General features: G+C 45.1%; 1 protein-coding gene and 1 non-coding gene across 3 annotated transcripts in view; both read right to left on the reverse strand.

Moving 5' to 3' along the window:
• Window positions 1-13,533, reverse strand: part of cadm3 (cell adhesion molecule 3) — a 92,450-nt gene extending 78,917 nt beyond the window's left edge. Inside the window, exons 1-2 of one of the 2 annotated variants that reach the window (XM_067606575.1) lie at window positions 13,240-13,533; window positions 11,367-11,524 (exon numbers count right to left, since the gene is read on the reverse strand). In XM_067606575.1, the coding sequence (XP_067462676.1) occupies window positions 11,367-11,457 (91 nt within the window). In that variant the 5' untranslated portion in view covers window positions 11,458-11,524; window positions 13,240-13,533. The remainder of the gene's footprint in view (window positions 1-11,366; window positions 11,525-13,239) is intronic. The other variant, XM_067606576.1, reaches the window with a different exon arrangement.
• A 1,968-nt stretch (window positions 13,534-15,501) lies between these two features.
• Window positions 15,502-15,575, reverse strand: trnar-ucu (transfer RNA arginine (anticodon UCU)). Its single transcript has one exon. It is a non-coding gene; the product is annotated as a tRNA-Arg (tRNA).
• Window positions 15,576-16,962: the final 1,387 nt, after the last annotated feature.

The raw sequence follows: 16,962 nt of genomic DNA on the forward strand, positions 1-16,962 counted from the left end.
GGAGTAATGGCTGTTGCTGTAAGACAATATATAGAGGCCTCAACACCACTCGCGCTTGAGCTGCAAATTTTGAAATTTCAAACAACTCAAAAAAAACAGTAGAGATAGAATTGAGTAATTTTACAGCACAGGAGGGCCCCCCACCATCACCCTAATCCACCCTAAAGCTCATTTTATGTTTTCCACTATACCAACCCTTTAATGAAGACATGCTATTCGCCTCAAGGACTTGAGACTTGACTTCACTCTGACAATCTTTGGCCTTGACCTTCCTGCTACCAATTAAATCAAACTTTTACAACATCTTAAGCGAAGGTCCTTGATTGCAGGGTTTACTGTATGAATAGAGAAATATTCCAATATAAGATATTTGATAAATTAAACCAATTAAACCAAATGACGATGCTTAAGTAATTTTGATTTTTTTTTAAAAAACAACTTATCAAGCAGCTTGATCTTCAATATTTTCAGATGTCCTGATAAACTTCAAGTACTATAATGGATTTGTGTTAATGTAGACCACCTTTCTTTTGTACTCCTACAACGAGATCCCTTTTAACACATGCTATGCACTATGGGATGGCAGGTCACACAAGGTTGCCATGGTTTTCCTGTTTGCTTCATCCGGTTGTCATACAACAACAGTACAAAAAAATGTCAGCATGTAGCCGTCTTGCCACCAGCAACTGACCCCATGACGTAAATGACCCTTCCTTTTCTTTTTGTCCTTTCAAACACAACGCTGATAAATTGTACCGGGAGGTTGATGAAACCAGGCCAGCTCTGACTCTTTCAGCCCCGGAGGGGAAGAACTAGAAAATGTCACTGAACCCTTCAAACAACAAAAAGATGCTTTCCCAGGCACGCCGCCGAGCACTGTCACAAAGTCAAGCGTGACACCTCCCATGTACAAGTCTATACGCCTCCTCTCCTTCCTGCCTGTGAAGACATCAACCTGAAAATAGCTCTGTGAAGCTGAACACTGAGCCGCAATAAATAAATCACAATAAGATTTAAATATTCATTGTAGAATAAGCGAACAAGGAAGAAAAAAAAAAAAAAAACAGAAACGAAAAGGATAAACTCCTTCTTTCTTTGCTTCACACATCAAAACAGTTTGCCTTGAGGAAGTTCAGCTGCATTATCAAATTCTCCCTTCAAGGGACTCATCAAACATACAGTAGCCTGTGTAAGAGGCTGATAGTCGTCATGCCTCGGGCTGCCCGTATGAATGAACAGCAGATAAGGGCGTGTAGCTCATTAACTCAATTATATCGTTCGCTTGTGCCGTCTGTCGATGCATTACACAAATGGGATCGAATTTGCCGGTAGATATGAAGTCATCTTCACTGACACGCAGGCCAGTGGGGAATGATTGTACTGTAAGTATACAGAGAGGGGCTTTTCCATTCAGAAACTAGACCACGTGGGCTGGTTGAGAGCCTAACAGCAGGAGCTTTGTCAATAAATCTGTCCTTTAAAAACGACCGTCCATTTGTTAAAAAGAAGCAGGAAAAAAAAAAAAAAACAGAAAAATCAAAAAAGCACTCGACATGCTGCGGCACTCCCAGCATGGAAAACGGGAAGTCTGGCATACACTTCTCAATCCAGCCCCGCTGTTTGCTTTTGATAGAAAAAGTCATAATGACATTCAAGTACTCACCAGGCTGAGAAATGAAGCAGCGACAGAAGGAGAGAAAGGGAGATAGAGATGGAAAAAAAAGAAGAGACTGTGCATGTGTGTGTGTGTGTGTGTGTGTGTGTGTCCGCACAGTATTAATGTGTGAGTGTGTGTACTGTATGTGTCAGTACAAATGTACGCGGGGTCGGGTGAGACATAAGTTGGTTGGGATCCAAGTGGTGCAGCTAGCTACGGTGGAGACAGCACTGTTCCGCTGAAACCTAAGTCTGTTAATAAAGTGTGTGATTAATTTGCACTGTGTCATTTTCCCAGGGTCCCCCCACCTCCACTCCTTCAACAGAGAGGGCTTGAAGAGCCGTTTAATTACTCAGCACTTTGCACACTAGGAAATGGAGCGACGCTCGTTGGACATCACCTTATGGGAGCAAAAGAAACGCATGTCCGTAAGCAGTTTGGAAAATGCTGCATATCAGATACCACTGTGTATGTACAGCAGCGTTTTGCTGTGTGGAGGATAAGGCTCGCTAAACACACACATCTATACATTCACACAGATAGCTAAGCAGGCACCTGGCATTCAACAGCTTGGCTCACAGGGGTATTTTTGTTTAAGTAAAGACTAAAGGGCCTTCAAAGCTCAGTTTGCCTAAATGTGTGTGTGTTTGTATTTGTGCATGTTTGTATGCATAAATATGTAGATATGTGTGTTTCTGTGTTAGCATCTGATTACATGTTTTGTGTGCATGCACCTCTCTTGAGAATCTCTGTAAACGTGCGTCTATGTGCGTGTTTGTATGTGCATGCTGACATACAGTCAAGAAGTTGCATGTTCATTGAACTAGGAGCATGTTTAAGTCAGCGTGAGAGGGAAGTCGGCTGAAAGACAGACGGATAGACTGAGTGTGTGTGACTGTGTGTGTGTGTGAGTGTGTGTGTGTGAGTGTGTGTGTGTGCAAGCGTACCGAGGATTCTTAATAGTCTGCTTAGCAGTGTGTGAGAAAGCGAAGTGAAGGAGAGTGAATCAAAATGAAGTGCGTGTGTTTGTGTGTGTGTGTGCGTGTGTATTTTTGAGCACTCTGGCAAAGGTGTGTGCGTGTGTGTCAGGCTGTGTAGTAGATTCTCATGCGAGGATAAGCAGCTTAGGAAAGGAGCATATTCTTTTCTAAGTAAATCTCATTAATTTTAATTAGCTGTATATTTAGCCCGTACACCTGGATTGGGTGTAATTCTGTTTGTATATATAGCGACTACTGAGCGGAGCAGGTGAAATGACTCAGGTAGAGATTATATTGCCATAGCCGCTTCACATTTGCATAATGTCCTGTTTTTGATTGTGTCGCGTGCCTAAGGACGATATCACAGGCAAATATGCATTCCCTTCATTTTCCTATTGCATGCTCTATGTAGCGCGCCGTGACTCGTCCTTTTAAACGTTCTTCTTTTTTCTCCTGTGTGTTTTTTTTTTTTTTCCTCCTCCCTCGCTCCCTCCACTGTTTCTTTTCATTTTCTCTCCGGTCTGTGCACCCCATCATTAGAGTGCGCTCGCTTTTCTCTTCCTACCCCTCCTCCTCCATCTCCCTGCCCTCATGCTCCCTTACTATATGGATTTCTCTTGTTCACGTGCATGCCTCTTTCTTTCTCCCTCTGTCTCCCTCGCCCTCCCTCCTTTCCTGGGTAATCAGCTTATCCTATGTGTGTCCAAGCCTCTATGTCTGCGTTCCTCCTCTCTTTGTTTCGGATTCATTCAGCAGGGAGATTAGAGATGCCTATTTGGTGCCTTTGTCTTCAACCGGCGCAGTAGCGCTGAGTTACATTGCGCGGCGATGGCCTCGTCGTCAAAAGCCATATCCACTCATCATGTGCTCATCATACCCTGATCAGTGTCAAGGGCCAGATGCAGAATAAAAGCCACGGCCGCACCTGTCCGCTGGGTAACTCGTGAGTTCGAAGATTCCACCTGCATCACGGTGATTGACTGTCGGATCGATCGACTGACCTTATTCAATGATTAAAAGGATGGCAGTATATTCTTTGCACCAATTGTCCCTTGAAAAAATGGATGCATTACTCTTTTAAAACTCTCAAGGATAACAAAATAAAGTCAACAAGCTTATTTTTATGTTCTTCCATAGGCCGCCGTTTGGAATCTTAAACAATAATGACTTCAACTCCTCCACTTAAAAGAAGTGGGAGCAGAGCAGATCTGATGAAAGGGAAACGATACCTTCTGCAGGTCATAGTCACTGTATTCAGCAGGCACAAAGAAACTATTCAAACAATGAAGATATTCATTTTAACAGGTGAATAACCATCTATGCTGTGGCATTGTTGGAGAAACATAATCATCCTAACACGAAAATACAGGACAAAGGTAGACATAACAGAGTTTTTTTTCCCCGTTTTCTGCTTAAACATTTAGCAGTAGAGAGAGTAAAAGCACATTACGGTCAGAAAGTTATTTAGACTACCTGCAGTGGTGATCAAACCTCAGCCAAGTGTAAATGTCATCCACACAGTGTGTATTCCCGTCTTGCAAACAGTGCAGAAAAGTCCAAACTCACTCCAGAGTTTGCCGTCCACTCAGCTTCTCCAAAGACACCGACAGTACCACACTCCTTCCCCTCTTCCATAGCATTAATAGCAGTTGCAAACTGCGGCAAAAAAAACACACATCATCATTTTAGTTGCCTTCCAGGAAAGACTCATAAAAGACGACCTTTTCCACTTCAGTGAAAAGTAAATCCAGGCTCTATAGTATCAAGTCTAATGATCCTACACTACATGGTTGTTCTTGTTGACAATGCATCCTGCCTAGCTACTCCCCCGCTTTGAATAGGGCATGTGAAAAATTTGATCCAATTACCATGCAGCCATAAATGATGATGAAAACGCATACACTAAATGGTACGGTATTAATGCAAAGGGCATTTAAATAATACAGACTGCATTTTAATAGCAGATGTATATGGCAGCTGTGAGCACTCAGGCAGTGTGGTATGGTGTGAGGCATAAGAAATGCAGCAGAGTAGAGGCACCGTAAATGAACTCCACTGAGCAGTGGCTTTGTTACAATACAAAAAAACTCTACTGGTAATGATACCATCTGAAAGTTTCAATGCTGAAACCATACCTCAGTACACAACAAACCCGAAACTGACACAATAATACTGTATTACATAAAGGAAATAATATTCAGAACCGCTTCTTCTGATTGTCTGATTGCTCTGTTAATCAGTCAGTCAATGCTAAAAGCATCAAAAACTTTCCTGCCTGTGCCAAGGACTCAGCCTCAAGGACTCTAGTCTGGCTGCTGATTCACTTTGACACTGGAGCTGGTGAAGCTGAAGTGCCAGACTCCAATCAGTCAAGTTTATCACAAATTATTTCCATCAAACAGCCATTTACAGTTATATTATGGAGGGGGATCTATAGGTGTCAGGTTTGCTGACACCGAAACAGCAGCAAAACAGAGTGTTCGGAAGTATTTCAAGTAGGAATGCAATGATATGTAAACACCTACTGTATATTTTTCAAAGATGAATACATATGGGAATTTTGTTACCATGTATAAACCATGAGAGTTTATACTGCAAGTACCAGCCTGGAGAACTGCTTCACAATACTTTTCCAACAATGTTTCTAGGTGACAACACTATGTTAAATGCTAATTGCCGTAAGACTCTCCATCCAGTGAATGGGCAGTGATATCCTCAGCAGAAATCCAACTAGGGAGAATTCCCACGACAGCACACAGGTGAATTAAAATGGCTTTATGGCTGTGGTATCAGCAATAAGATCCCCCCACAGACACACTCCCTACCATCAGCTGAAGTGACGGCATCAAAAAAGAGGCAATAAACAAGAGCAACCTCTGCTCTTTCATTGGTGGTGCTCCTGCGCTCAGGGGGAACCCTCAGCACTCAGACTCAATCAATACAAACGCTGCGCTTTACAGCCACGCTCTCACGTCTTCCGGCACCCGGTCATAGCTGGAGTTTCACACAGTGCAGTGATGGGCTTCAACAAACAGATACACCTTTCCGGGAAGCCCTTGCTCTGACCAGCCATGCGTCAATGACAGGATGGGTGATTTCCACCCCCGCAGCAATCAATTAAAACACCGGTTGGAGAATTCCTGCAGATAACGGGAGGAAAAGGGGGTAGGGTTGGGGGTAGTGAGAATGAGGGACCTGATCAAAGGAAACGCCAGTTGAGCGCGGAGCACAATAATAGGGGCTCTTGTTGTTGGAAATGAGGTGAATTAATTTATTCCGAGGCTGACGTTGTTGTTGTTGTAGGTTTGTTTAATCGGTAGTGTCTTTGTGAAGTGATGGTTTAAAGCTGACAGCTCTGAAAATGCGAGACCCTTAATTTTCCTGAGCTTCCGCAGAGTGATGTGTCTTTAAAGAGCACCTGAGAGGAAGCTGAAGGTGCTTTGCAAAATCTCAAGAGCCCTTCTCTCTTTCAGTCTCTAAATGCCATTTGCTGTTATTATGATGCGAGCAGGAGAGATTGATCTGTTCTGATGTAATCTCACATTACCTGAGTGGGTCTGGGTAGATGAGACCTACCTCAGATTGATGAGGTCTAATGGAATCTTGTTTCTGTGAGCCTGACAATACTGGCGCACCATTGCATTTTAATTCTGCTTAATTTAGCCACAAATTACTCATCAACACTTGTGCCTCGTTGAGCTGTGAGTTTCTCGCCATTTTCTCATATGAGCTCGGAGAATTAGGCCCGGATATTATCTGGAGTTGCCCTTTCACACATATAGCAAACAACAGGAGACTGTCCATGTCAGACGCGATCTCACCTACTGGAAATACTTAGTTTGGTTTAGACACGGGGTGGCCCTTACGTAGAGCGTGCAGGAGTCAGGACGTGGCGCAAAAAGTACACTGCGGTTGTAACTCACCGTTTTTAAGCTAATAAATAATAAAATGGCTTTTATTTTACAATAAATCACAGGAAGTCCTCTCTCCCATCAGCGCTAGCTTCATAGCGGAGCGTTCAGGACCAGTCAAAACAAGCTTAACAGCAGCTTAACTGGCCTGCTGCGTGTATCCAGCGCCAGCTGCATGATAGAAACGTCGCTAACACGCCCACTCGTTCGCTGTGAATTTCTCCGGAAAATTACCTGCTGTATTCACATATGGGCTCAATCAGACATTACACAGACTTTGCATTAGGGAGCTGGCAGAGTAAAGTCCATTTAATGTCCCGTCTGACCGATTCAGACATTTGCGTTCACACATAAAGCTCCTCCGGGTAATGTCCGGATAATTTCAGGGTTGCAGTGCATGTGTGAAAGGGGCTTTCCTGTTGCTTACGCATGTGTAACGTTTCAGCATGTCTGAGGAGATATATGGAGATAACATGAAGACACAGCAATGTGCATAATGTGTGATGCAAATCATCCCCAGGGCTATAGTGCTCATGGTTAGAGCTTTGTTGGGAGTTTAATCAATCAGCCATAGCGCCTTAATTAATCGGCATGATGAACAGGAGAAATAATTGGTTTTCTGCCAGATGTGAATCTGTTGCAAACTAATGCCAGCCAATCAGGATCCGATTTATAATCACAAAACTGATCTGGATGACAAAACACTTAAAGGATCAGAGAAGAATAAACATTCAAGACAATGGGAGTAATATGGCTTTGGATTTAAAGCTGCGATAGGAGACAGTTGCTCGCAGCTCCTCTGCATACTGTAGTTTATTTTAGATGCCTAATTAGATCTATATAGTGTCAGGATCATCATCGGTCTCATTGATTGAAATCTAGGAAATGCCTTGGAATGTGTCATTGTCTTTTTTTTTTTTCTTTTAAAAAACAAACATATTGCTAATTAATTGGCATGATCAGCATGAGAAGAATTAATTAGGCTCCTCCCCAGATGTTTCTGAATGAATCTGCAGAAAACTAATGAGGGGTGTCTGTTTTTCCATTGAAGCAGCAGATGTCATTAACTGCAGCCCACATTGACAATACTGATCTGCCCCACTCCAATCAGACCAGGTAACCAGTGGCTGAAACAAATGGAAAAGCACTGGAGCCAGTAAATAGCCAGGGTCGAGATTGGAAACCACTGGTTTAGCCCCGTGCCAGCAGAGCCAAATGGAAAAATAGCTTAGGCCTCTTATTAATGTCACAGTGGCTAGGCGGTAATTCCCCCAGGCTCTGTGTACCTCGGCTTGTTAATGAGTCACTGCTTATCAGTCAGCCTTGTTAACAGGCAGAGGCCTCCCATCCAAACCGCCTACTGCTATTGTGTGTTAGCCGTACTGTGTATTAGCCAAATGTTCCCCCATCTTGGCACACAGGAAGTCAACAGTAAACAACAGCAGCACACACAGGAAGTGGGCATAAAGCCAGTGAGAAAGAGCTGGTCCAGGGGGGAAGGAGCCCATTTTGTGGCAGGATAAAGTGAACCGCTGGCAGAGGCACACACACGCGGAGCCCTCCCGTCTGTAAATCTTACCACACAAACGATTGGTCCACACTGCTCCCGTCCTTTAATCCTTATTCATTATTGGCCTCAGCTGGAAGCATCGGGTTTCATTCAGTTGTTCCAACTAGCAGAACTTGACGAGGTAAATAAACTATTAGGCATGTTTCTTGTCACAAATGCAAACATTCTCCTGGGTTTTGGGATCAGGCTGCTGTGGAGCTGAGGGCCAGGTGGCTGATGGGATGCCACAGCGTGCTACTCTGTACGTTGTCTGCTGGGTGCTCCAGAGGACAGACCCTTCACACTCCACAGCAGCCCCGAGGTAACTGGGTCAGCAGTACAGAACCAGGGCACAGCCGGCCAATTGTATGCCTAATCTGTGCCCTTCTGAGAGGCACTTTCCATCCGCAGCGCATGGCTGCACATCCAGCTGTGGAAATGGATATGTCAAATGGCGTGCAATTAGTGTCTCCCCGATTCGTTCGCTCGCTCTCAGGAAGCCTGGTCACAGATAAATCCAGAAAAAAACAGTTAATGCCGTCCTTTCCCTGACTTTGACATACATCAAATGGAGATGAAGCAGTGGAAGTGGGAGAGTTGGGAGTCCAGGGTTGGTCGGGAATTTAAATGGTCATGACATGCGGCCTTTTGGTTGCTGTACGATAATCAACCTCATCATTCAGCGGGGAGGCTTTTTTTCTTTCTCTTTCCTACTTTGAGTGATGTTATGTGACAAACGGTCTGCATGTTTTTAATGCACGGTGGACTCTGAGTATAGCAGTGACGGGCAGGCTCTGCTCTCTGATGGCTCATCTGCTCTTCCATTGATTTGCTGAGCCAATCGTTTTTCCTCTCTGATACATAACATTACATTATTTATGCTAAGCGGACCCTTCTGTTCCATGGCCTCTTAGCGTAGAGATCTCCATTATGACGGCATTATCTGTCTGCCCGCCCCACCCTATTCCATCTTCTACTTAACAGCTCTGCTTCTGTGTCACAACAACAGCAATCAAACAGATCGGAGCAGATGTGAGCGATGGACCAGTGCTCTACATCTCACACACAATATTTCTCTCTGAAGCTACAACACCACTGTTTACCACAATGCTCAGATGTCTGGAAACTATAGAACAGTGAATGTATGATTCATATATATATATACATATATATATATATATAGTTTCCTGTCGGCTGAATTTTTGGCATTGGTCCTCTGTGCTAAATGTGAGGTCCCGTAAGAGCCGAGTGCCTTGTTTGCCAGTGAGAAAGACTATAAATTGTCAGTATTTCTAGTGCCAATGCTGCCAAGACAACTTCCTGTGCTTATGTTGATGAAAACACTTCAGATTAATGTCTTCCTATATAGCACAAATAGGCCAAGAATTCTAATTCCAAACTTCTTTGACAAGACTGATTCTGATTGATTTCACTGCAGAAATATTATTAGTTTCGTTTCAGTGTAGTTTATATTAGCGTTTGGTTATGCTTTGATTGCAAAAACTTAAGACAAAAAGACCTTGGCTACAGCCTGATGGTTTACAACATGCAAACTAAAACTCTGTTAAGTCAGCACTCCATCTCTGCTTCCCTTCTCCTCTCAATTCCACTCTTGGACGTGTTTTCCCATCTCCTAAACACTGTCAGACGTCCCAGGCTTAATTACTCTCCTTGACTGACATGATAATGTAAAACAGTGCTTAGGTGAAACCAAAGCAAGAATTGGTCATGCATGGTCAGGCCTCCCACCAGGCATACCTTGATCAAATGTGACGTGCGTCTGAATGCGAGCCAAAATCATTTTTGGACCCAAATAATGAACCGCTGGGTTTCAATGACGAGCTACACGGTCGGGGTCAGCACTCTGATGAGAGATTGATATTTCATCATCAGCACCTCAATCTGGAGATTGTTTATGCATTTCTCATCCTCAACAGCTTTCAGCACCTTGACAGGCCTTCATTTGCATTTTGTTTTGCTATGACCTCATCCCAGCTTCTAGGCACAGCCGGGCTGCTTCCTCACTTTTTACTGCACTGACCACTGTGAGCTCACCCTGACGAGTCTCCACTTCCCCACATTACATACACATACACGCAGAAACACACGTATGCATTATTCAACAGACAGTAAAAACAGCTGATGTGGATAAATGAAGTGGAAGTACAGTAAATGTATTGTGTATCTGTGTGCATACATGTGTGTAGACCGTGCACGCACGTGCACCGCGCACTTACGGATGTATTCGAATTTGTGAAATTGTGTGGGTGTGCACAAGTGAACGCAAGGGGCCTCTGTATATTGCAAATGCAAATCAGGAAACATCTATTAGAAACCTTCTTGCCTGCTATATCGTCTTACAGTTCTTTGCCAAACACTCTGTGCAATTAAATACCAACTGTAATGAGAAAATGCCAACAGGATTCTACCTGTGTCAATCAATTTTCTATGGATTGGGGGCCAATCATGATGCACCATTTTGCCACTGGCACAATTTGCCCTCTAAAGGTTGTATTACCGACAGCCAGTCACTTGAGTGTTATGTAATTGGAAAAGCACATCGGACAGTGTATTCCTCTTCACTTGGTGCTCACAGCAGGGATGATATCATTAAAAAGTGCCTCTCTCATCAAATCCTCTCTTACCATCCGCTTTCAGCCGCACCCAGCTCATCACGAGTTGAGCTTCGGCAATGACGAGTGTCATGTGTCCGTGCTGTATCTGTATGTTAAGTTTGCACATTCCTGTGTTGATATTTACGAGATGATTACTGCTTATCTCCAGTTTGCATGAGCCTCTAACACACAGAGAGATGCAGAGTAGGTGGACATGAAAGGTAGAGTTCCAGTGTTTGAGTGCTTGCTTTCTTTTACACATCTTAAGCATGTGTATGCCAGTCACTGAAGATGTCACAGAGAGAGAAAAGGATAAAGAAGAGGAAGCCATAGGGCAAGTGAGCTACACCAACAAAGGCCTGTAGTGTACGTACGTGTGGAGCTCTGCGCCCACGTGCAAGTCACCCACATTCCTCAAAAACAACAGCAGAAATTCCTCTGAGGTCCGGGGAGGTGGGAGTGTCCCATGTGCTTATTAACGGCTCTCTGATTCCCTTGTCATAATACAGGAAACAACAAAAAAGCCTCAAGTCAACAGATAAGGGGCACCAACAGAGACAGAAAGAAAGGGTCGGGGAGGTCAGGGGCCCACGGAGAGACAGCAAGATAGAGAGAATAGGAGGCGAATAGATAAAGAGGGAGAGATGTGCTTACCGTAGACAATGTTGCTGTGAACCGCAGCTGCGAATAGTACTGTCAATAAGCTGACACTCCATAATGCGGAGGGGGCTGACGGGAAGGCCATGGTCGGGCGCACAGATCCGCCTGTCTCACTGAATCCTCAGGAGGGCAGAGGAGCTCTGGAGTGTCACCTGCAGGGAGAGCAGTGGAGAGATAAAGAAAACAAGCAGGGCAGACCAACTGGCCACTAATTGCGTCCCCTGCCATTGGTTGGCTGCTGCTGAATAAACGCCTGGCCTACCCGTTACTCACGCTTTGGTCCATGGGTATTCATCGATCTGCTTGTGTCATAGCCTACTGAGAGGCGATTGAGGGAGGTTGGGGGAAGGGGAAGGGGGTGGTGATGTAGCCAAACCGCAGAGAAGATGATGATGTTGGTGGTTTATAGGTTGTAATGAGGGGAGAAGAGGAGAGGAGGGGGTGGGGAGGGGGGGGTCTTCAGATTACTGTGAATTTATTCATCCACTTTAACAAGCTGTGCGCATGTGGAGTGAAGGAAAATGTGTGTTTTGGACAGCCTATAACCGAGCTCCAACTGACTCACGCTAATTAGAAATAACGCAGAGGACCATTCCCCCAGTTGGTCGTGAAAAAAAAAAAACAGAAGAAGAAATGGGAAAAAGGAAACAACACAACAGCAGCGGAGAGATGCATCTGTCGCCCGCTGAGAATACACGGTGCGCTTTGCACAAGACTGGAGACGGACAGGCGTGCATAATAGCCGCTCAGGCACCCGTTCTCACTCTTCCTCTCTCACACACTCCTTCTCTCTCTCCCCCCCTCTCTCTCTCTCTCTCTCTCTTTCCATCTCACGCACATTCCTTAAAATAGAAGTGGCCTGCGCAGAGGTGAGCCCTCGGTCCATCTGCGAAGCGCTCCCTTATTGTCACCGCTGAGAGAGAGAGAGAGAGAGCCGTGGCCGGAGTGCTGCCTGCGGGACGGGCGGGCGGTTAGGGCGGGGACTGAGGGTGGGATGGAGGGTGGGAGTCGGGTGGGGACATGGGATGGGATGCGATGGGATGAGGGCACTGGGAGGGGTGTGGGGGACTGTGTTTATTGTTGCTCCAGCCCTTCCTGTTGAGTGATGGCGACAAATGAAAACAAACCTAGAACAAGTGCAATCACGGGAAATAACCCGGACACTCAGGGCGTGATTTAACACAAGTTCCTGCGATCTGCTCTCAAGTGGGGGGGAGTGATAATAGTAATGATGATAATAATAATAACAATAATAACAGCTCGTGGTGGCTACCTGCATCGCTGCGACGGACCGCGGGAGCACCGGAGCAGTGTTTCTCAGGTCGGAACCTGGTTTCCAACACCTTCTCTCGTACTTGCTGAAATATCGGTGCTGATGGGATGAGATTTAGAGACTCTTGTAACGGCTGGGGAGCGGTGGCTGTTGCACACAGCGCGCTAGTTGTGATGCTTTTTTTGTGTGCAGCGCGATAAGAGCCAACAGAGCTGGGAGAGAGGAAGCGCAGGCAGCCCGGCAACAAAACGCATATTCAGAGTAAATTATAAAACACGCAGGGATTATACAGCTCTCTCCCTGTGCAGGCATAACGGATTACACACACACACTCTCTCTCACACACACACACACACACACACACACATACACACACACACGAACAGTGACACACACACAGACACACACACACACACACACACACACACACACAGCCACCTACCCAGAGTGCGCACACAGACACATTCCTGGAGACGGAAAAGCGTCAGCACTGACACTGACAGGTGTCTCCTGTCCGCCCTACAGGCTACAGACTAAACCTGGTCAATAGTACAAACTGCGAAGCAATACACGGTAATAACCACACACACAGACCGTTATATTCCGCCTCCGGAGTCGGCTTTGTTGGCGTTGGTCTCCAATAAGGTCCCCAGTAAGGTCCTTCCTTTGATGCGCAGCAGTCGCTTGTCCGGAGCCTCTTCTCAATCTGCTTTTATCGACTTTTTATCTCCTTGTTCCTTCTCCTGACTCCTTGTTTTTCTTGCTTTTTTTCCTCCTTGCTCTCTCTCTCTCTCTCTCACTCTGTGTGTGTCTCTATCTCTCTCTCCACGGCTAGCGTTCACTGCAGCAAAAACAGTCTGTCTGAAAGAGGAGAGGGAGGGGAGGGGACAAGGGAGGGAGGGAAGAAGAGAGGGAGGGGATTTTAATACGATTTGGCCCGTACCACCGGGATAACAGGGCCAGAGCAGGGGCCTACTGGCTGAGAGCAACATGAAGGAGATGGAGCAGATAAAAAAAAAAAAAGTAAAAAAGTGTGATCTCGCCACACCGAAAAAATCACCATAATGTTCCAGTATACTCCACAGTGAGTCTACACTGATCTTATCGGGCTTTTTGGTATTTTATTATCTTACTGTAGGAATTCCCGTGATATCTGTACTCACCTTATCTAAAGGACTGATATTGAGTATAGGTCTAGTGTCATTTTAAATTGTTATCATAGGATTAGGCCTACATATCCTCTCAGAAGAAGCAGCAGAGGTCATCTGGAGTCGATTGTCACGGTTCTCAGTAGCCTATAACGTGTCTTATCATTGATATTATGGAGCTATTACCTCTATCTTGCAGATAGGCCCCACTGCTATTTCCCGTAGGCCTGATCATTTCCAATATGGTAATGATATTACTGAGTCCGTGGCCCTGTGGAGTTGTGGGACACGTTCAGTCGGTGCGTCTTCTCGTATCCCCCAAATAATATTATAGTTCTCCTGTGCCTTTAACAGTGAATTTTATCACTTCGTCCCGTAATGGCTTTATATTATAATTACAGGAATGGCCATTTGGCATCCGTGTATAAACTTTATCATAGAGTTAGTAGTCTATATAGATCTGACGTTTCATGCATCAGGCCCGTTTGGGAATCAGGATCCGAGGGAGGGAGGGAAGTGGGGGGGTGGGGGGGTTGTTCAACTTGCCAGAGAGGATTAAGGATTAGTTTTACTGGCGGATTAGGTCTGTGTGTGGGGAGGCATGATGGGGTTAAACATGGATGGCGGCAGCCGCACGACAGCCCAATCAGTGGTGGCGACAAACTGAAACAGGGTAGGTGGGTTTGAAGAAAATACAAAATAGTAGAAGCCAGGACGGGAGGGGTTATAGAGGAGTCGGGGCGTTTGAGAGATCTTCAAGCAAGCAGCTGCTTTCCACACTGAATTTAAAATTTTTTTTAAAAAAAAGCAGTGTTGCTCTGGGCTTCCTTGATTGGGGTAATGTAGATTTTTTCTAAGGCAGAAACTAAAGTCCACCTTCAGGGGTCCTTGAAAAGATTTCACTAAATTGAAAATGCACAATGACTAATGCAATTCTTATTTCTCCACTAGCAACGCCACATTGCAGTTATAGCCTATAATTCAACACAAAATCTGCATACAAAATCTTGAGTCGACACCATTTTCTGACACCATGAGTCATTTATGTTCAAAGTAAACCGGAGTCTTATCTCTCCCTCTGTCTCTAAACCAAATGGGAGGGTAGAAACGCAGCATCTGGCATCATTAAACACTTGTTATGAGGACGGAAAAGGCTTTAAATGTTTTATTGTTGGCGCTGCATTAGAAAAAGCTTTTGCTCTGATTTAAATGAGTGGACAGCTCCAGGTGCTGAAACAGCGCGCGAGCGTGCGCGCGTGCCCACTGACTTTCACACAACGGGGCTGGACGGTGCTGTGTTGTCCTGCGGTGCCTACGTGATGACTGTAAGACCGGAGCCTGTGCGTTCAGCCTGGACAGTAATAGGCTGGTAACAAAGCCTGTGCTGCTACGCTGGAGCTGAGCTGTGGTTTCAGGCTTTTTGCCCGTTTGAAATCTGCATATTAAAGCGCTGACCTTTGCGCGCTGAAAAGGCTCGTCAATGAGAGATTTCTATAGCCTAACAATTCAGTCCAGATGTTATTGGGCCTCTGCAAAATAAACACATCTATGGCAGACTATCTATCCAACGTCCATTCATCCGTAGTATCTGCAGACAGCAGCCCTTTTTAAAGATGCATCCTAATTGCAAAATAGCTATAAAACACTGTCTGCGCTTTTTCCATCAGTCTATTTCCTCTCATCCAAAAAGCCACAACCCTTTCATCCACATCTCTGCCGGGACTCGAACCCGGAGCCTCTGGATTAGAAGTCCAGCGCGCTATTCCATTGCGCCACAGAGACTGAGGCACATTTATTTCGATCAAAAGCGGGTTTATACTCCCCCTCCCAGCCCTGCGCAGCATCCTCACCATCCCTCAGCATCAGGACCGCAGCCCTGTGGATAATAATTTGCCGCCCGGTAGGGGGTGCTGCCGCCGCATAATCATTAGTCCCCCTACGCCTGATAGAGATGACGAGAGCCCCTGCTCTCCATCCCCCATTGCTTCCACACTGGCTATCTCGTCAAAATATCATAATGTTGATATTACCGAAGCAAAACTAAGACATTCAAAACAGTACGGTAAATGCATCAGAAACTATGGAGGTAAAGAGCTCGTTTCTTGCAGGGAAAAGCTCCAGTGCACAGCCTGGATTTTTTGTTACATTATCTTTTGTTTTGCTCTGGAAGACAGGAAATATCTCTACAAGATTTTGTTTGAGTAAGCTATAAGTAAATCCAGTCTTAAATCCTGCAGAGTTTGAGCAATTTTTCCTGTCAGTCACAAGAGAACATTGCAGTCCACTGGATCTGTAGCTCAATGTGCCTGTAGCACGGATTAGATTCAATGTAGGGAATCATCATGATGATGCCAGATTCACAGCAATCAGCCTAAAAGTCACATACAGAGAGCAATTTTGCAAGTGTTGATTTTACAGTGACAATTATTTTCAGTTGGCAACTGTTTAATGAAGAGATGTTATATTCCCTTCAGAGGCTGATACGCCTCTGAGGAGAATATAACCCAATCAAAAGCATTAAATTAACTCCCGATATTGAGCTGAATAAACACTGACAGTTACTGTAAAGAGATTCCTTCATAAGAAGTACGGTTTGAGCATATGTGTGGCTCACAAATACATCTTCTCAACAGCAAAGTGAAAAGAAATTCAAGCTGACAAGGATTTTCCCTTCGAGCCACTGGTACCAAATTGATAAACCAATTTTGTTGAAGCTAACTAGCTTGTGTGGTTTCTCTCAGAGCAAGCTCAGTTGATCTAAACAGACAAGTCTTCAAATCAGCCAGGACAAAACAGTATGGGTGCAGCCTCCCTCCCCTGAAATGTTTACTCTTGTTTTTTTCCCCTGTGTGAACTTGTTACTATACCCCCACATAAATGGAGTTGGATCTGACATTACATCACGGCTTGCTTTTATTCACACTGCAGGACAAAAGCTGTTCAGGTGCAGTGTGTAGCTCCTGTGTGGCTCAGTGGGAGGTAAGGCCTGAGGCGGGTTGCCAGTGAGGAGCCTGTTAACATACACAGCTTCCACCACTGGGCTGCCTCTCTGCATTTCAGCCCATCTCTTTCCCCGACGTTAAAAATGCATCTGAGCAGCTGCGGCCTGCAGAAGGTAAAATATGAATGACAGCCTACAGTAAACAGCCGCTCTACAAACACAAATACA

This window comes from Thunnus thynnus, chromosome 12, assembly GCF_963924715.1.
Source record: "Thunnus thynnus chromosome 12, fThuThy2.1, whole genome shotgun sequence".
Lineage (NCBI taxonomy): Eukaryota > Metazoa > Chordata > Actinopteri > Scombriformes > Scombridae > Thunnus > Thunnus thynnus.